Source organism: Canis lupus, chromosome 34 (genome assembly GCF_003254725.2).
Source record: "Canis lupus dingo isolate Sandy chromosome 34, ASM325472v2, whole genome shotgun sequence".
Classification (NCBI taxonomy): domain Eukaryota; kingdom Metazoa; phylum Chordata; class Mammalia; order Carnivora; family Canidae; genus Canis; species Canis lupus.
In genome coordinates this window covers 18,318,510-18,339,184 of record NC_064276.1, presented here as the reverse complement: position 1 = coordinate 18,339,184, position 20,675 = coordinate 18,318,510, and the positions used below count along the sequence as shown (strand labels likewise).

The window sequence follows — 20,675 nt, the reverse complement described above, 5'->3', positions numbered from 1 at the left end:
CTGACACAACAGCTACCCACGTACCCATATATGCTGACCAGCTGTTAGAGCTGAGGAGAATTCATAATTCTTTAGACATAGTTATTCATTAATATAACTTATAAAGAAAATAATATATCAAAAGAAAACTTAGAATGAACTGAACCATGTACCTCTTCTCACTTCTCACTGAGCATAGCGGTCCCCTTGTTTCAACAACTCTATCTGTGAAGATGATAAAGAAAAGACTTTATGTTTCCTTTATTAATCAATCATATAGCTAGAATTTCAACTTACATAGTTTCCAAAGTAACAAGACATTCACTTATCATTTAATGCCATTTAGTAAACAGCTAGTGGTGAAATATAAAGAAATTAACAAAATAAATATTAAGAAATGAAATTTTAGGCTCACAAAATATTGCTAAGTAGAAGCTAGGAATTGAACAGTTTTTTACTAAACTACTTGTACTGGATAAACCCAAGTCAAAGCCCTGGGGTCTGACAATGCTCTAAAGTTTGGTATACCATCTTTCACTAGGATGTCACTTCTCAATTTCATATGCACATGAACTAAGGCCAATATACGGAGACAGGGCTAAATCTGGGAACTCACATTGTTTTGGAACAAACTGAGTTGTTTTGACTCCGTGACTTTGCTCTTCCCCCCAGCCTTTGGTCTTTAATGTGTCCATCTGACTTCTTTGAGAGCTTAAGAACACAAAAAGTAAAGAAGGTCAGATACAAAAGGAAAGTCTACCATAAATATTCATCATCTCCATCTGACAAGCTTCTCGAAACAGGGGTTACTGATTACCCTATAACATCAAATTATGAGAGGATGCAACACAGCACCATCTGGGCCTGGAATACAAGGAGTGTAATCTTGATTCTAATACTTCAGCCAAATTACCTAACCTCCAGTTTCAACATTGCTAGAATGGGATGTTCTCAATCCTCAGCACCACCTCAACCAAAAAAGCTCAGTGTGATAAAACTCAAGTTAAAAGCTGAAAAATTTTAAATGACATAATGAAATGGATCCTAAAATAATACAATAAAAGCAGGAATGAAAACAGCAAAATAGTTTGAGGATTTTGCTAACATGACAAGAGCAAAAGCTCATGAAGCATAGTGCTGCTGCCAACAGTGACTAGTCAAAAAAAAATACTAGCATTCTGCAGGAGTAAACTAAGAGGAAAAAAAAAAGCTCACAACAAAAGTTAAAATTCCTAGACAAATAATCTTTTGCTATTTGTACATTCAACAAGCTAAGCAGTCTTGTTTTTCACTTTCACCTTCAACTTGCTGTTACATAATTTCCAGGATCCCCCCCACCTCTGCTGTGTATTCTCACACCACTTGTTAGAATTACCATGTGTGCCTCAATGCTGAGCTCACATATTTTCTGTCCTGTTTTTACAGGTGAATATAAAGCCAGACATCAATTTCTTCTGCCACTGTCATGTTTTGCCCAAAGCATTACAGTATTTAACAAGAAGTCCTATAAGGAAAACTTTCTATAACCTGGGGTGACTTTAATCTTGTCTCTAAAGTGGAAGACTTTCAATCTTGCAAAAATGCATTCAGAGATGCCACAGGGACTGTGTGTGTATCAGAGAGAGAGGCTAGGGTGGGAGGGAGGGAGAACTGGGTAGGAAAGGAGAAGGAGGGGGAAGAGACAGAAAAAGACAAGACACTAAGGGAAATGTAAATGTATGTGCTGGAGAGGTTGGAAAACATTCTGTTCTCCAAGAACCTGACTTCAACCTGTAATTCTACTTTTCTATATCAGAGTTTCAGGAGTTCCTGTGAACAAAACATTCTAAAGCTAACAGAAAAATCTATTTTGTAAAACCACTACACTCTATATATCTCATTACTAGATACAATGTTCAGACAAATTATAAGGCCAGTTCTCACAATGCAAATCTCTTTTCTCAACAGAGCCTTTCTCACCAATCCCCTCTCCAAAAATAAGGAAAAAGATGTGTGGCAAAGCATTTATTTTTGTTAGCTCATTTTTACCTGTGATAAGTTGGAGTTCCAGGAGAAACAGAGTTTCCATGACCACCTTCTTTAAGTCGCTCCAGTAACCTTCGGTATTTCTCTCTTTCCTCTTTTTGAACACCCTACATAAAAGAAAGGATGTCACTTAAGTATTAACACATTAAAACTATCATTAAATTATAACTAGAGACTACAAGGTCAAATGCAGCCCAGGATGTGTTTTATTTGCCAGCACTTTTAAATGTTCTTTTAATTACCAACTTTATAAATTTGAAAAGAAAAACCCTAAAATCTAGCCTCTTTCAAAAAACTGAATCAACACTCTGGAGCCATGTAGTCCTTAGATGGGCCATTGACTCCACTCTACTCCACTCCTTTTCATTATCTGCTAGACTCTGATAGTATCTGGGTTTTTGACAGCAGTTTTTGTCAATCACGAAACACTCAACAGAAGTAATCCACCTGCATATTCAGAATATTCAGTTTCCAAAATGGATCTGGTCCCACCAAAATCACCAGTGACTTCCACAGCCAGATCCAGCAGATACTTCCTCAGCCCTTATGTTACTTGACCTCTCTCACCAACACCTCATGCTGCTGACCTCCTTGTGCCTTCCTAGACAACACACTCCTGATTTATCTTCTCAAGTTTCCACTGCTGATTATTTCTTCTGCCTGCCCCCAAATGCTGATGGCCTGCCCATTATCTCTTCTCTCATACTACATTCTCTCAGTGAGTACTCTCTCCAGCTCCCTTGATTTATCCAACACCAATATACAGAAGATTTAGAAATGTGTCTCCAACCCTGCCTTCTTCTCATAACTCCCATCACCTATATCCAAGAGTCTACGGGAGAGGTCTTCTTGGGTATTTCACTGGCACTTTAAACAATCTCCAAAACTGAAGTCATCATCTTCCCCCTAAACACATCGGGTATCTTAGTCAGTGACACGTATTTATCCAAAACTGAAATCTGAGACTCAGGCTCCTTTCTCTAACTTTATATTACCCTTAGCTAATGAATATGCACTTGCTAATATTACTTTCTAATATTTCTAGAATATATCCTGTGTATACCTTATATATTTGCTCAGTCCCATCTCTGATTTCTCATTGAAGAGGTACTGAAGTCTGCCTCAGTCCATTCCTCTCTTTGCTTGCCTCCACTGATTACAACTACTTAGGTACAAGCTACTCAATTTTTGAATTGCTGACAACTAGCACAACACCTGGACCTCAAATAAATAATTCTTTGACTAATTAAACTAAGTGGCTTAAAAAACCATCTAGCAAATCATGACAGGTGATGGTCCTGGGAATGCCAAGTACAGGAATAATTCTAAATTCTCCTAGAATAAGCAAAGATCTCAAGAGGGAAGTAAAAAGAAGACTGTTGATGAAGACATCATGCACAGTGCCTTGAAAAAGGAAAAAGTGGACATGTTCACTGTTTACTTCGCTCAGTCACAATTATGCCTTATAAAAGAAACAAGTTAGTAGAAGTCAAACACCCAAAAGGAATATAATCTCCTTATTTCCTAGCATGATTCCTTTTTTATCCTATAGAGAAAAAAAAAAATCTGAAACTTGACTAAATTATGTATGTATACAGTATCTCCAGAAGGGTATATACAAGTACCAGCAGTTACTTGCTAAATAACCATCAGACAAGGTCATGGGGCCAGGTACTGGAAGGGAGACTGGGAAATTTACAGTCACTGTACACCTTTCCATCCATTCTGAATTCTGTACCCCAGGACACACATTACTTACTCTCCTAAAAACCATAACATGTTTTTAGAAAGAGATCAGGCTAAAAGGGCTTACCTCCTCCACGGTACAGTGGGGACGCCTCAGACCCTTGCCACCCTCTTCAGAAATCATCTCTGTTACAACCTGTTCCTGAGGCTTCCAGGTTAAGGAACTCTCTGAAGTGCCTTTGCTATGACGACGGCCCCCTGGTCTTCTGTTGTACCCCTCTGAGTTCAAAGTAAAACTGAGAGAAAAAAAAGAAAAGAAAAAGTTACCAACAAACTCCTTAAATTACTGGAATCTAAGCTTCCAGACCATCCTGCGATTAAGCTGTCTGTGTTAAGCCTGTTCCTGTCAAATCAGACAATGACTATTCACAAAAGTTCAATCTATCTCTAGTTCAGAGGACACCCTGGCATTCTGCTATGGAATATCTGTCTACAGTCACCAGGATTGCCACACGAAAGTCTCTGCCTTCTTCCTTGACCCCAACTGTCCAACCACAACTGTGGATTTAGCTCTCTTGTGACACATACCCTCTCTGGTACTACACTTTTCCTTTAATCATGTCTGGACCACTGGATTAATTATTGGTGTCATTATTTGTTTAATGTCTACATCCCACACTAAACTTTAAATTCCATGAAAACAGAGATTACATCCTTTCACCATTGTATCCTAGTACAGGATCTAGGACACAAGGCATTCAGTGAATATCTACTGAATGCTAAATTAATGAATGCTAAAGAAATAGAAGCCATGAAGCCCCCACCTAGTCCTTATTGCTGCTGATAGAAACCGCTTTTCTTTTTTTTTTTTTTTTTTTTTTAATTTTTATTTATTTATGATAGTCACAGAGAGAGAGAGAGAGAGGCAGAGACATAGGCAGAGGGAGAGGCAGGCTCCATGCACCGGGAGCCTGATGTGGGATTCGATCCTAGGTCTCCAGGATCGCGCCCTGGGCTAAAGGCAGGCCCCAAACCGCTGCGCCACCCAGGGATCCCAGAAACCGCTTTTCTTAAAGTTACCAATAATCTGTCAAACTGGTGTCATACCCCTATTTTTTTTTAATTTTTTTCAATTTATTTATTTATGATAGTCACAGAGAGAGAGAGAGAGGCAGAGACACAGGCAGAGGGAGAAGCAGGCTCCATGCACCGGGAGCCTGACGTGGGATTCGATCCCGGGTCTCCAGGATCGCGCCCTGGGCCAAAGGCAGGCGCCAAACCGCTGCGCCACCCATACCTGTCATACCCCTATTGATGTGATGTTTTAGAAAGGATAAACCACCGAGGTAGTATTTTTACGGAAAAAAAAAAAAAAAAAAACCAACAGGATAATCTTGAACAAGAAACAAGTAAACATCAGACAAAATTAGGAAACATTCTACAAAAGAAATGCCTTCTACTCTAAAAATATTCATGCCATCAAAGACAAAGAAAGGCTAAGGAATTGTTCCAGATTAAAGGAGATCAAAAAGACATGAAAATTAAATATAATGCATGATCTTGCACTGAATCCTGGACCAGAAAAAAAAAATCTCTATAATGGAAAAATTTAAATGAAACAACATAATAGTATTGTATCAATGTTATATTTTCCTTTTCTTTTTTTATTTTTTAAAAGATTTTATTTATTTATTCATGAGAGACAGAGAGAGAGGCACAGACGTAGGCATAGGGAGAAGCAGGCTCCTTGAGGGGAGCCCGATGCAGGACTCAATCCCAGGCCCTGGGATCATGCCCTGAGCCAAAGGTAGACGCTCAACCACTGAGCCACCTAGGCACCCCCAATGTTAAATTTTCTGATTTTGTTTATCTGTGATTATGTAAGTGAATGTCCTCAGTCTTAAGAAATAAATACACTCATGCACTTATGATTAAAGGGGCACGAATCTAAGATTTACCCTCAAATGCTTCAGGAAAAAAATATTAGCTATATATGATAGCATGATGAAGCAAATATGGCAAAATGGTAATAACTGGTAAATATGGATCAGATATACTCATCTACAAAGTTTTAAAATACATGAAGACAAATACTGACATAACTAGATGGAAAAATAAAAAAAAAATCCACAATTGTAGTAGAAAACATCAACATTCTTCATTTATCAATCAGTAAACAAGTAGAAAATCACTAAGACCAGTAAAACATTATCAGCCAACTTGACCTATGTGACAATTTACAGAACATTCCACCTAACAACAACAGAATATGTATTCTTTTCAAGTGCACACTGAACATCACCCAGCAGACCATATTCTAGGACCTAAAACAGATGGTTAACACATTTTAAAGAACTGAAACTATACTACAAAATACATTCTCTGACCATAATGGAATTAAATGAGAAATAACAAAATGATACTTATTCATACTTTCTCTTTTAGCCCTACAGTCAGTTATTTATCCAACTGCAAAGGGGCTGCTTTCAGTTAATGTCTCATTCTTAAACATGAATGAAGAGTCAAAGATTACCAGATATTTGAACAAAGACTCTAATATGAAAAGATGTTTGCATCCCCATGTTCACCTAAGCATTATTTACAACAGCCAAGACATGGAAGCAAGCTAAGTGTTCATAGATAGATGAATGGATAAAAAAAAGACAAAGTAAACATTATTAAACCACAAAAAGGAAGGAAATCTTGCCACTTGCAACAACACAGAGGGACCCTAAGGGTATGATGTTAAGTGAAATAAATCAGAGAAAGACAAATATGATCTCACTTATATATGGAATCTTAACAAATAAACCCAAAGTCATAGGTGCAAACCTCCAGTTATTAAATAAATAAGTCATGGGATATAATGCACAGCATGGTGACTATAGCTAATAATATTATATTGTATATTTAAAAGTTACCAAGAGAGTAGACGTTAAAAGTTCTCATCACAAGAAAAAAAAAACATGTAACTATGGATGGTGATAGGCATAATTAACCAAACTGATTATAGTGATCATTATCACTAAATATCTAATCATTAGATAAATATCTAATGTAAATATCTAATCATTATATTGTAGACCTGAAATAAACGTTAGTTATAGCTCAATTTAAAAACAAAAACAAAAACAAAAAACGACTCTAATATGAAAGATAAAATCAAACCAAAGTGGGGGAAGGAATTTAAAGGAAATAAAGTAGGGAAAAGAAATTTTAAAATAATTAACAGCTTTAGATAGATAAGGAAAGATATTGCATCCATCTTTGCCTTTCTCTTTTTTTTTAAGTAATCTCTGTGCCCAACAGGGGGCTAGAACCCACAACCCCAACATCAAGAGGCACATTCTCCACCAACTGAGTCAGCAAGGCAGCCCTTTTTTTGCCTCTTTTAATAAGATTCTTAGAACAAGAAAAAAAAAAACATAAGAGGAGGGAGTGAAAGGATTCTTCCTACTTAAAAACTACAACATCCCTCCTCAAAAAAAAAATCAGTATAAAATTTCTTTTTTAGGGAAAAGAACAACAAAAGAGAATATATATAGAAATTAGATCAATCAGATCAATATGGAGAAAAATTAGGTCTACTATCCAAGCAATAGAAATTCTAGTATGTGAGAATACAAAAAGGAGAAGAAAATTATTACAAAAATAAGAACATTTCACAAAAAATGATGTGCATTCAGTATATTATAAAAACTTATCATGGTTTCTGAACTTTCCACATATATATTATACTTCAAAAACAAAGTTTATAGAAAAATTAAGTTTAGGGGAGGTGAGTGGAAGGATGGGTAAAATAGGTGATGGGGATTAAAGAGCAGACTTATTATGATGAGCACGGAGTAATGTGTAGAATTGTTGAATCACTGGACTATATACCTGAAACTAACATAATACTGTATATATTAATTATACTGGAATTAGAATTTAAAACTTAATAAAAAAACCTAAAGTATAGGGGCACTTGGGTGGCTCAGTCGGTTAAATGTCCAACTCTTGGTTTTGGCTTGGGTGGTGATCTCAGGGTTGTGGGATAGAGCCTCACATCCAGCTCCACTCTTAGCATGGAGTCTGCTGGAGATTCTCTCTCTCTCATCCTCTCCTTTGCCCCTCCCCACTGCTTGTATGAGAATGCATAAATAAATAAATAATAAAATAATAAAATAAAATAAAATAAATAAAATAAATAAAATAAAATAAAATAAAATAAAATAAAATAAAATAAAATAAAATCCTTTAAAAAAATAAAACAGGGATGCCTGGGTGGCTCGATCCTGGAGTCCCGGGATGGAGTCCCATATCAGGCCCCTTGCATGCAGCCTGCTTCTCCTGTCTCTGTCTCTCTCTCTGCCTCTCTCTGTGTCTCTCATGAATAAGTAAATAAAATCTTAAAAAAAAATTAAAAATAAAACAAAGTTGTTTTTTTTTAAGATTTATTTATTTATTATTTATGATAGACATAGAGAGAGAGAGGCAGAGACACAGGAGGAGGGAGAAGCAGGCTCCATGCTGGGAGCCCAACGTGGGACTCGATCCCGGGACTGTAGGATCGCGCCCTGGGCCAAAGGCAGGCGCTAAACCACTGAGCCACCCAGGGATCTCCCTAAAACAAAGTTTAGAAGTGAGCAACAAATCATTTTAAAAGGTTTTCAGGGATCCCTGGGTGGTGCAGCGGTTTAACGCCTGCCTTTGGCCCAGGGCGCGATCCTGGAGACCCGGGATCGAATCCCACGTCGGGCTTCCGGTGCATGGAGCCTGCTTCTCCCTCTGCCTGTGTCTCTGCCTCTCTCTCTCTCTCTCTCTGTGTGACTATCATAAATAAATAAAAATTAAAAAAAAAAAAGGTTTTCAAAATCTGATGCTGTATGAGGCGCCTGGATGGCTCAGTTGGTTAAGTGTCTGCTTTGGCTCAGGTCATGATCCCAAGGTCCTAGGATCGAGCCCCACATTGTACTCTCTGCTCAGCAGGCAGGTTGCTTCTCCCTCTCCTTCTGCCTGCCACTCCCCCTGCTTGTGTGCTCTCTTTCTGTCAAGTAAGTTAAAAAAAAAATCAGATACTATAAGCATATGCTATGGTATAGAGAAAGTAACACACACCTGAGTTCAAATTTTTCAATAGCTGTATGATATCTGGCAACTTACTAACCTCAGAGTACTTATTTAACAAGATTACATAATAGAACAAAAGAATGCCTAGCAAGAGCCAACACCTAATAAGTACTAAGTTTCCATTTACACTTACCCAAAGGAAGGCAGGACTCTTCGGGGCTGATCTCGGGTTACTGTCACTCTGATCTTTGGATAGTCACTTATTCCATTAGGGGATTTATTACCTATTTTAAAAATGCATTTGTAATTGTAAAAAAACAAAACAAAAACAAACCCAAACCTGTGAACAGTCTGCATTAGAAAATCTGTGAGTGGTCTATATTGTAGAACTAAATATCTTATTCTTTCACATGCCATTACTATACAACACAGAGATTCAACACTGTAAAAAGTTGAAGAAAAGCAATAGTGCTTTATCTGTATTTGATTTCAGGGAGACAGTAAAAATTCACAGGCAAGCTTTTCTAGTTTCACTTGCTGTAGCATCAAGAAGCATGAGGAACTCATGATTACAAACTCCATGTAATCAAATCAAATTGAGTGAGTTGTTCAAATCATTTCTTCTTCCCAAGAAAACAGGAGTTATTTTTAAATGAAAATCTGCTATATGTTACTACATTTCACTGGAAGCTTCCATCACTTATGAGACGGTCACTATACTTCAAAAAAGGGTAACCAAACTTTTATCAGCCACATTTACTGCTAGAGCTACTGCACAGGTATAGAGCTCCTGAGGACTCCAAAATGTAAAGAGATCTAAAACTGAAAGTTTTTCCATGAGTCTGTAGCAGCAAACTTAAACTGACCTGAATTCCTTTGTTTGCAAAACCTGATTTGAACCAATGTTCAATTCTAATGGGATTTTTAAAAATAATATTCAATAAACACGATATATATAAAATATGAAAAATTCTAAATTCCCCAGTACACCTTTAAGGATTTCAGATAAGAGACTGTAGACTTCTTTATGCAAGAAACGTGCCCCAGGAATACCTGTGCTTCTCTGACAAGGCTACATGAACACATAGAAATATAGTGCTGACAGCTTGGCACAAGACAAACGTACCATCCCTTCCATATGTCCATTTTAATAATAAATCATTTTTAACTATATATTCAAGCAATATGAATAGATTATAATATCTAATTTATATTAACTTTTAAAATAAAATGAAAAACTTCATAAAAGTATCATCCTGACTCCAGGTCCTTTGGAACTAGAGTCTCAGACTCAGGGGTGTGTGTTTACTCCCTTTTGCTCTTCTCTGCCACCAGAGATACTTTACTTAAAAAGCTTGAGAGGAAACTTACTACTGTAAAGTTTTTATCATTTCCTTAGTTTCTTCCATTTTTACTTCTGAACCCACAACTTTTCTAAAAGCTTTTATCCCTTTCTCTCAAACTTCATAAACCTGTGTGACAGAGATCACAGTCATTTTCTGGAGTCCAGATTCTTCCTCTTTTTCGCCATGATAGAATTTTAAGTTATGTATGGTTATGTACAATTATAATTCAGTTTTGGGCTCCAAGAATGACGTGGAGGCTCCCAATCCATAAAGCTATCAGAACTGAAAACCTAAAGTTGTTCCCCCATCAGATGATGTCCCTGAAAGACAGGGTTTATTTATTTTGTTATTTGTTTTGTATTTTGTTATAAAAGATTTTATTTATTATTTTGTCATTCTGTTATTCTTGATAACACATGCCTGACACAGAGTAAGCTCGCAGGAAATGTTTTTTTAATGAGTGAACCCTGAACTAAGTCACATTAAAGACAATGATAATACAAATAGAAAACACAAACAGTAAATTCAATGACAATTCTAAAGGAAAACTATTTAATTTTTAGAAGGTAGAGAGAATATGTCTGTGTTCTCAACACAACCCAAATGAGTGTTTTTCTTTCATATTCTCAAAACTCAGGAAACAGAGGCAAGAAGAGGTAGAGGAAAGCAGAAGGATCTCTGATCGCCTCACCCAGTTTCAGCATGTTGTTCCAGGGTCCAGAACCTGTCAGTTCACAAGACGATGAGTTCGAAAATACCTTAAAACCAAATAGAATCACCTCTGTAGTATCTCAATTTTAGAATTTAAATAAGTTTTTAATATTAAAAAAATCACTCTATTGGTGATGATTTCGCTAGCTCATGGAAGAGACATCATCAGTAGACCAAAAGTTAAATTGGTGAAGACTCACAAAATTATGTTTAAAATAACAATTTCAGGTTCTCTACAAATACTTAAGTAAGAACAGATGTATTACTAATTGAGCTCTTTATAAATATTTTTTAAATGTGTATTTTCTTAACCTTTAACTTCTTGGCCTTTATATCAAGGCTTATAAACATATCAAAGTCATTCTACTCAATTCCTAAAAAGAGAATATTTCTAAAATTTCACTTTAATGATTAAGTATGAAGATCAGTAGCCCCAATGGAACCCTATCCCCACTGACCTCTCCTGAAGGGGCCACATTCCGTGTTCCATTACAAGCAGAGGTTACCATGGGCTTTGTGGTCAGCTGGAATGGGAATCCAAATAAGCTGGCAGCATTGTAGAGACTGGTTTTGACTTGGTGAATGAAATAATCTAGACAATATAATATAGATTACATTTACATACGTATATAGAGTAATAAACTTCTAGCAAAAAAATTAGATTATATCTTAGAAAAGGCCTCTCTCAATCTTTATTAGAAGTATTATTTCCAATCACTGAGATAAGAAGGTATCCATAAAAGTAATTTTTCTCCTATCTTAATAACTAGAATTCCAATATTGTGATCTGGAGGGGTTTGGGGTTGTTTTGTTTTGTTTTACGTAGGCTCTTCACCCAACACGGGGCTTGAACTCACGACTCTGAGATCAAGAGTTACATGTGGGCCGCCTGGGTGGTTCAGTTGGTTAAGCGTCTGACTTGTGATTTTGGCTCAGGTCATGATCTTGGGATTGTGAGACTGAGTCGGGAGTTGAGCTCTAAGCTGGTAGCGGCTCCTGCTTAAGATTCTCTCTCTCCCTTAGCCCCTCCTGCCCCATCACACTTTCTCCCCCTCTTAAAAAAAAAAAAAGTCACGTGCTCTACAGACCAAGCCAACCAAGTGCCCCTGGCTTTTTTTTGTTTGTTTGTATTTTTGGGTTTTTTTAAGTAAGCTCTAGGCCCAACGTGAGGTCTGAACTCAGGACCCCACGTTTAAAAGTCACGTGCCCTACCAGCTGAGCTAGCCGGGCATCCCATGATTTTTGTGTTTCAATAAGATATCTCTTCTGGAATCCTATGAAAACATTAAACCCTCACTTCAGCAAATCACACACTGATTCATAGAGAAATGGCCTGAAATGACAACTTTTAAGCAATGAGTTCTTTGGAATAATACAAAATAAATAAACCAGAGAGACAGCGGCATAACTTAACCTGTAGCATGTAGACACTATGTATGGCAGAATTTTACAGGAAGCACTAGAAGTTACTCACTGGTTTGTCCTTATTTCCTGGGCAGGTGACAATATATTCCTCAGTAACTACTTACTCAGTACCTATTATTTATTGGCTACTTGAGGTAGAATTAGTGAAGTATAAAACATGCAGCTCTTAAACCTCTATGATGAAATAAGGCTGTATCCCTCTACTGGAGAAGGTATGTTAGATCTGATGTAGCCCTCCCTGTCACCAAAAATAAGAATTACAAAATAAGTAAGTAGATAAATAAGGGGGAAGGGTAGATTTCAGTGCCTGCCACACTTCCTCCTTTTATGACACTACCCTTTCCTCATTTCCTACACTGCTGACTGGCTCTACACAATTTCCTTTCTATTTCCCAAGTAAGGGTATTTCATAGCACTAGTTTGAGAGAAAGAGACCATCATTTTACCCACCTTCTGCATTAGAGAAAAAAAATCCTGAAATTAAAATGGTGGCTTTTAAAGAACAAGCACTCCAAAACATATAAAATAGAAAATAGAAAGATAGGAGAATAACTTAAACAACAGACAGAATGTGACAGCTAAGTGAAGCAGAATGCAATTTGAAGTAATTTGTAACTAGAGAATAGGTAAAAGTATCAAAGTTTGCAAATTACTTGTTTCTCATTCTGAGACTTAGAGAATTCCAGGTTATCCCTCTAGTAATGTTGATGGATATCATTTATATTCTGCTGCACTTTCTTAAATGGAAGAGTAAGAGCATTAGAGATTGGTGCTTACCCCGCAGACTGTCATCCAGACCCCAGAGGGAATGGGGTATTCCTAATAACTAACATAGTTAAATAGTGGATGGTAAAAAAAAGTATTGTAATACTTATTTTCCTACAAACTTGTCAAAATCTGAGTAGTCCTTGAGATTATGCCAAAAATATCTCAACAACTCAAAAAAGGAGGAGGAAGAGGAAGAGGAGGGGGAGGAAGGCAGGCTGGCTTGCTTCATCTATAAAATGGGGATAAGACCATCTTCACTCACAACAGACTAAGTCAGATCTCTTAAAATCCCTTTCATCTCTAAGATCATGAGTCTGCGATTCTAAGATCTTCCTTTTCATTTTACCCTCCTTTTTTTCTCTCAAAAGAAACCAAGAGAGTTGTATTGTCCAACATAGTTGCCAGTGAATACATGTAGTCACCTAAGTTTATATTTAATTAAAATTAAATTCAGCTCCTCAATCACACTGGCCCCAATTCAAGTGCTCAATAGGCATTATCACAGAGAGATCCATCAGAAGCATTGATGTAGACCTTTACAAATTCTGCCGTAATATTACATCTGCTACCCACTGCTTCCCCCTTGGCTTAGATTCTTTCTAGAGTTTCCACTCAGAAAATTACAATACCTATTTCATGTAAATCATGGAGGGAGAAAAGGAAGGAAGTCCATGAAATAGATGATTACCATAATTATTTCAGGAACCTTCTATAATACCATTGTCAAAATTCTTTTTGTTTTCCTTGTTTTGATTGAAGTATAGTTCACAAACAATGCTACATTAGTTTCAGATGTTACCACTCTCAAAGGTCTTTACCACACTGTTATTTATTTACACTTTTGTTTAAAATTGACTCACATTTTTTGCTAAATAAATGTATTTGAGGGGTGCCTAGGTAGCTCAGTCAGTTAAGAGTCTGCCTTCAGCTAAGGTCATGATCCCAAAGTCCTGGGATTGAGCCCTGTATTAGGCTCCCTACTCAGCAGCCATTCCCCCTGCTTGTGCTCTCTGGCTCTCTCTGCCTGTCAAATAAATAAATAAAAATCTTTAAAAATAAATAAGTAAATAAATAAATGTATTTGAAAGGTAACTTTATATCACTACTATAAATATAAAAGAACATTATTTGCCTTATACAGAAATTAAACAACAATATTAAGTTCTAGCTGTAGCTGTTAAAAGGGAGAATCATATGTAAAACATACTAGCATTAAATCAAGAATTTCTGCTTGAAATAATCCAAAAATTAAAAACAAATAAAAGGATACAACTTTTTACCACATAACTCACATGCTATACTTAATGCTATGAAATGTTGTATCCCCTAAAATCATTTCCTGAACTGATATCTATCCTGTGCTTTGGGAAAATACTGTCCTAATGAATTTAGTATAAATCTGGCATTCAAAGTCCTCTAAATTTGATATAGCTCTAACTAACTTTTCCTTGGAGTTCTATTCACTGTTTCCTGAATTGCACAACTCTCCTATACTGTTCCCTCTACCTAGAATGCTTTTCCTTCCTATTGCTCTGTTGATATCCCACCCATCCTTTAAAATCCATCTCACACACTCTTTCATCAAATATTTACTGAGACTTTTAATCAGCTGAAAATTGGACAGTATTTTGTTACTATCTTTCTTATTTCAATCATCACATCCTTACTGACATTAGTAATTATTTATATGCTTGTCTTATACCCTCTATGATACAGGCATATACCTATACAATTGTAAGGTCCTTAAAAATAGAGACCCTATCTTATTCATTTTTCTTTTTCCTGTAGAATCTAACATATTGCTTAGCAGTAAGACATGCTCAATAAGTACTCCTTGGATTTAAATGAAATGAAATCTTAACAGACATGTCTACTCCGAAGGTAGATCGAAATTCACATTCATTCTTGAAACAAAGGAACTACTATTATAGCACTCCATTGTGCCTTTCTCCTTTAATCTAGTTTTGTTCTCTTTTATCAAGCTACATCTAGCCCTCTGGATACAGAGAAGTAAATGATTTGGGGCAACACATTAGACTCATTCCCTCAGCTATGTGAACTAGATGACTCAGTTTGAAGTAGCTTTATACAATGTTTTCTCCTCAAAAATAAAAAGCACCTTTTCCGTATAGGAAGATTGAAAAATTTTAAATACATATTCAACATACACCTTTATTTATCTGGAAAGATACTCAAGTCCCTGTTAACAGTGTTTACCTCTAGAAAAGATAACTGAGTAGAAAAGGACAGGAAAGAGACTTAACTGTTCACTGTACATACTTTTTACCTTTGGAATTTTGTTCCATACATACACTTTTCCCACTTAAAAAAAATCTGATTTTTAAAATTATCATATTCAATACCTAATCTTGGTCTTTTGGCTGGTATTTCATCAGTGTCCACTGTAGAAAACAAAGTGCTGAAAAGAGAAGAAGAAAAAATATATATATATATATTTATATATACATACATACATTTCTATAAGTAAATCTAGTATGCATATAACACATCCTCTCTCTTCACTTTGTCAAAAAAAGAAATTCAAATCATGTTAGAAAACACTCCTCTATAGTAGGCCTCTACTATTTGAGGACTTAACGTTATTGTTTAAACTATTTGAAAGAGACCCAAAACTCCCTATTAAGTGATAATCTGTAATCTGGCTAAAGTACAAATTTGCAACTGGCCAGAAATCACCTGGGTAGTAAATGAACATAGGTAAGAGCCTAGGACTAGTATTTCCTTTTTCTCTCCAGAAGTGATTTTAAAATAACAATTTCCTTGGGGCAGCCCGGGTGGCTCAGCAGTTTACACCTGCCTTCGGCCCAGGGCGTGATCCTGGAGTCCCCGGATCGAGTCCCACATCGGGCTCCCTGCATGGAGCCTGCTTCTCCCTCTGCCTGTGTCTCTGCCTCTCTCTCTCTGTGTCTCTCATGAATAAATAAATAAAATCTTTAAAAAAAATTCCTTTTGAAAGATGACAACATAAGAAGCCTTAAAAGAGAATTCTAAGCCCAAAAAGGTCTTCTATTTAACTGCATTTCTATCATGGAAACTACATTACACTGGTAATAAAAAGCTGGGGAATTTGGGAAAGTTTCTGGACCTATTTAAAGATGATTATGATTGATCAGTTTCAAAAAAAAAAAAAGGAACAAAATAAATCCCAGGGGAATACCATTCAGTTCATAACTGTAAACATCCCAGTAAGATCTCCTGCCTTCATTTTGACCAGAAAAAAAAAAAAAAAAAAAAAGGCTTACATTGTGAAAAACTGGTTTGACTAAGGATGTGTGGTAAAGAACAGAGTTTTGATCTCCAAATCATTGTTTCATCTATTTGAAAGCAGGGATTCACAGCAAAAAGAAAGGACAGGGGAGAGAGAATTAACACTCTCCCATTCAATAAATACGTACCAAGTGCCTATCACGCACCAGCCTTAGCACAAGGCCCCTGGGGTAGAATAAACAAATACTACCCTTATATATATTAAGCATCATTTTAGGCACTATACAACATGTTGTCAAATGACCCCCATTGTCAACCTCACAAAAAGGTAGAAAAGAACAGGTTGAAACCTTGGGCTCTCTAGAACACATGATGAAACTCAGCCAACAGCCAATTTCATCAATGACCTGCATTCTCAGACTCATGTATTCAATCATCTTGTTCTCTCAAGCTCCAAGAAACCAGTCTTCAACAATCTTGAGGCTTCATTTCTTTTTTTAAATGAAACTAACACTTGATCAGTAAAAGTTAATGGTGGGGTGTGTAGAACTGGTATGGTGTTTTATTCTCTAGATTAATTCTCAAGCAAAGGAGTACACGCCACGAAATGAGACAAGCCAAGGGGTTGATGCTAAACAAGAACAGCTTTTAGGTTCCCCCAAGATTTTGGCTGGATTTTACAACTAGTGATCTTTTTAAAAGAACGAGACTCCTAATTTTTCCCCCTCATACACTCCAACGCAGTGCCATCCTCCCTCCCTCCCCCGCAAAACACGTACACACACACACACACACAGCTTGACAGCTGTTTCGGAACAAAACAGCTGCTGTTTCTCGGTGCTAAAAGAACAATTCTTGCAGTCAAAACGGCTTTGGGCAAGCTATGAATCTCACTTGCCGCAGCTGCACTTATTGCCTACAGATGACACTCGGGAGTGTGCTTCGTAAACAGTGAACCACAGCACGGACAGTATTCGTTCAATTTTGAGTTTTCAACCTTAACAGGATACGATAAAGCCCCATTGGACAGCAACCAGCTTGGCCTCTCCCAAGAACGTCAAAGATCCTGACCATCACGGGCCACTCCAAAGACAACCAGCTCGGTCCATCACCAGGAGCGCATCCGCACAGCGTGGAGGGAGCGACTACGTCACCAGGGCACCCGCGACTCGCACCTCCACCGCCTGGGCCCCGCAGGGCCTGCGGGGCTGGATCGGCGCTCTCCGGGCCGAGCCCCGGGTGGGGGAGGGGTACAGCCAGCCTGGCGCTCGGCCCCCTCTCCTCTCACCTGTTCGAGCGCCGCCTCTTCAGGAGGGCCCGGGCAGGGGGCACCGGCCGGTCACAGAGACGGAAAATGGTGCCGAGAATCCTAACCAGCCATTTGTACATACCAGGCCCAAGCAGCAGCGGCGGCCGACACACCCCGAGACGCAAACCCCAGAGCTGTCGCCGCCGCTGCCGCCTTCGCCGCCTCGGCCACCACCGCCAAGGCTCAGTCGCCCACTTGTGACGCGATCGGAGGGCCCACAGATAAAACGTCCTGAGGGCTACAGGACGCCCCCCCCCATCCCCGCCTGCCACCACGCCTGACGTCACCTCCTCCCGCCCGACCGGAAAGCATCTTCGTCCTCAGTCTGCGCACGCGCAGCCCCACCCTCGCCCCCGCTCCTCCCGAACCTAGCAACCGGAATGCGTGCCGGAGACGCCGGTCCAATCGCTAACGAGCTCGCAAAGACTGTGGGCGGGGTTTTCTCTTCGGCGGAGCCAATCGCGAGTCCGCCCGCGGGACAAGGCCCACGCGCCGCACGTGAGGCTTCCGCACCCGGGGGGAGCGCTCCCGAGGCCTGCAACCGAGGAGGTGCTCAGTAAGCGTCTGTTGAGGGCACGGAATAAAGGTAGGTCAGGTCCATGAACAAGTATTTACCCTGCTGACCGCCCTTTAGTTTGCATGCACCTTACGTCTAGTTTTTCCGCAGGCGTGGTCACCTTCATTTATCCCAGCACCCCCAGGCGATGGGGAGGAGTCTTGTGCCCATTTTTAATAAACGAGGAAATCAAGCATAGAACGATTAAGTGATTTGCCAAAAATCATCAGGCTAACTAGTGGCGTGGCCCTTGAGGTGAGTCCCCTGGAAGAGACGTGATTACAAATTACAGGATAATTGTGTGCAAAGTGCGGTAGGCGCCAGAGAAAGGAAAACCACACCTTGGGGAGGAGTAGGGAAGGACGGAATTTAAGGCTGCGCGGAGACCTCAGGAGAGTCCTCCCCTGGGCTGGCAGGGAGTGCCCATTAGTTCTCTCTCTGTTACCTAGAGGTCACACTTCTGGTTAATTATCAACAAGAGAAAAAGTCCCACCCTGCATAGTGACTAGAAATTCGGGTCCCCTCTTCCAAACAGTCGTGGAATCCTTCTTTTCAAGCCCCACAAACCCATCCCTGACTGCAAACTTGACCCTTACCTACGATTGAGTTGAGGCCAGACTTCCAGGTTTGCTCGAACTTTAACCCAGGCACTCCCCATTGACAGCCTCGTCCTTTGCTGAGTAAAGTGTTCTGGAATTCTGGTGCAAGTCACCGCCCAGAGCTCCAGAACTACCAGCTACCCACCGGTGGCTATCACCACTCTGGAAGCAAATCCTAAATTGTGGATGTTGGCCCCTTTCTTTCATTCTCCAAAACGAAAGTTTGAGAACAGGGTTAGAAAGACCACAGGCTTTTTTTTTTTTAAGATTTTATTCATTTATTCATAAGAGACACTGAGAGAGAGAGAGAAGGGCAGAGACAGAGGCAGAGGGAGAAGCAAGCTCCATGCAGGGAGCCTGACGTGGGACTCAATCCTGGGTCTCCAGGATCACACCCTGGGCTGAAGGCGGCGCTGAACCGCTGAGCCACCCGGGCTGCCCCAGATTTTTTTTTTTTTTTAAGACACTTTAATTTCCATCAACTTTATCCCACCCCGTTTGCCTTTGTGGAAGAGCAGCTGAAGACCACTCAGTGGTTGTTCCTACTTATTCAGTGGCCTGAGCAGTGGGAGCTTCAGAACAGTCTTCAGTGGTAAGCTGAGCACTCAGTCTTCAGTAGGAGACTGCTAGACAGGTACAGAGGGCACCTGAATGCCTTCAGACAGTGTGTGACTTCAGGTTGAGTAGCTGTGACTCTGACATGCCTCCCAGGTCACAGTCTTTTCGGTAGCAGCCTGCTCTTCCTTTCCAATCTCTTCAGGATCTCCGTAGAAGTAGAGATCAGACATGATCTCCCATGGGTGCTGGGGATTGGTGCCACAGACACACAGGACTTCCCAGGCCAGCATCCACCACATCAGACCCGCTGAGTGAGTTCCCTTGTTGTAATGCATAGCAATGTCCACATAATGCAGAGGCGAGTCTGTGTTCCATAAGCCATGGTAGGCAGGTTAACATAAGACACCTCTGTAAGAGTTTGGTGGTCAGCCCTGGGAAACCACCAGAAGTCTTGGCTCCTCAAAGGCTGCCTGGATCTGTCTGGTTAGTGAAGGTTCCAGGCTCCAGTAGCAGCAGTAAACTTGAGCACAGCTAGCTGGCCAGTACTCCTGGATGATACAACTGTTGTTTTCTTTTTTTTTTTTTTAAGTTTGGTTTTCAGCGGCAACAATGGCACAAGCTGCCAGCAGAAGCTTCTTCCAGGTTCTCTTCCGATTTATGATGTAGATGCTATCACTTTTTCTTTTGTAGATGGACTGTTCCATTTGGAAGTCAAGGTTGTTGCCACCTAAGTGGATTCCTGCTGCGAGGAAGTTCCTCATCCTTTCATTTGCAGGAACCAAGGGCTCCAGAAATTGTAAAAGTTTCCCTTTAAGTTAGCATGGGAACGTAGAACAATACCACTGTGTGGAACCCCTCTCCAGGTAATGTGGAAAGCAAAGACCAGTTGATTTAGAAGTAGCTATTAATGGGTGCCTGGGTGGCTCAGTTGGTTAAGTGTCTCCTTTGGCTCAGGTCATAATCTCAGGGTCCTGATATCAAGCCCCACGTCTGGCTCCCTGCTCAGCGGGCAGTCTGCTTCTCCTTCTGCCCCTTCCCCTGCTCATGTTCACTTTCTCCCTCCCTCCCTCTCAAATAAATAAATAAAATATTTTTTTAAAAAAAAGTGGCTATTAAAAGTATAGCATCAAAAAAAATAAAAATAAAAAAATAAAAGTATAGCATCTGCAGTCCATTGCTCATTGGCTCCCCGAAGGAGTTCCTTCCCTCAAGGTCATCTCTCCACTGTTCTCAACATCTTCTACAAGGCACCGATAGAAGAAAATCTCCCCTCCATCTCCAAACCAACCTGATTCAGGCTGGACTCCCACTTAACTTAAAAAAAGTCTACCACTGGCATTATTTTGCAGAGCACTTTGGCGGTGTCCAGACTGTCCCGTCTACTCTAAGAGTTGGTCTTTGCCATCACCAAACCAAGAAGAATGGTCAAGTAT

General features: G+C 39.4%; 2 protein-coding genes and 1 long non-coding RNA gene across 6 annotated transcripts in view; 1 reads left to right on the top strand and 2 right to left on the bottom strand.

Annotated features, from left to right (window-relative positions):
- Positions 1 to 17,815, bottom strand: part of SENP2 (SUMO specific peptidase 2) — a 32,011-nt gene extending 14,196 nt beyond the window's left edge. For 2 of the 4 annotated variants that reach the window (XR_007408201.1, XM_025451420.2), the window contains exons 1-9: positions 17,509 to 17,803; positions 15,356 to 15,411; positions 11,258 to 11,391; positions 10,780 to 10,846; positions 8,936 to 9,026; positions 3,818 to 3,986; positions 2,008 to 2,111; positions 596 to 690; positions 153 to 204 (exon numbers count right to left, since the gene is read on the bottom strand). Coding sequence is in view for 3 of the 4 variants with exons in the window: in XM_025451420.2 (XP_025307205.1) it covers positions 153 to 204; positions 596 to 690; positions 2,008 to 2,111; positions 3,818 to 3,986; positions 8,936 to 9,026; positions 10,780 to 10,846; positions 11,258 to 11,391; positions 15,356 to 15,411; positions 17,509 to 17,609 (869 nt within the window). In the remaining variant the exon portion in view is untranslated. Of the gene's footprint in view, positions 1 to 152; positions 205 to 595; positions 691 to 2,007; positions 2,112 to 3,817; positions 3,987 to 8,935; positions 9,027 to 10,779; positions 10,847 to 11,257; positions 11,395 to 15,355; positions 15,412 to 17,508 lie in introns of those variants that run through there. The other 2 variants (XM_025451418.3, XM_025451421.3) reach the window with 2 other exon arrangements.
- MAP3K13 (mitogen-activated protein kinase kinase kinase 13) overlaps positions 1 to 20,675 on the bottom strand; it is a 430,364-nt gene that overhangs the window by 166,536 nt on the left and 243,153 nt on the right. The window lies entirely within an intron of this gene.
- LOC112662799 (uncharacterized) lies at positions 17,946 to 20,402 on the top strand. The gene is made up of 3 exons (XR_003138835.3): positions 17,946 to 18,115; positions 18,197 to 18,340; positions 19,933 to 20,402. It is a non-coding gene; the product is annotated as an uncharacterized LOC112662799 (long non-coding RNA).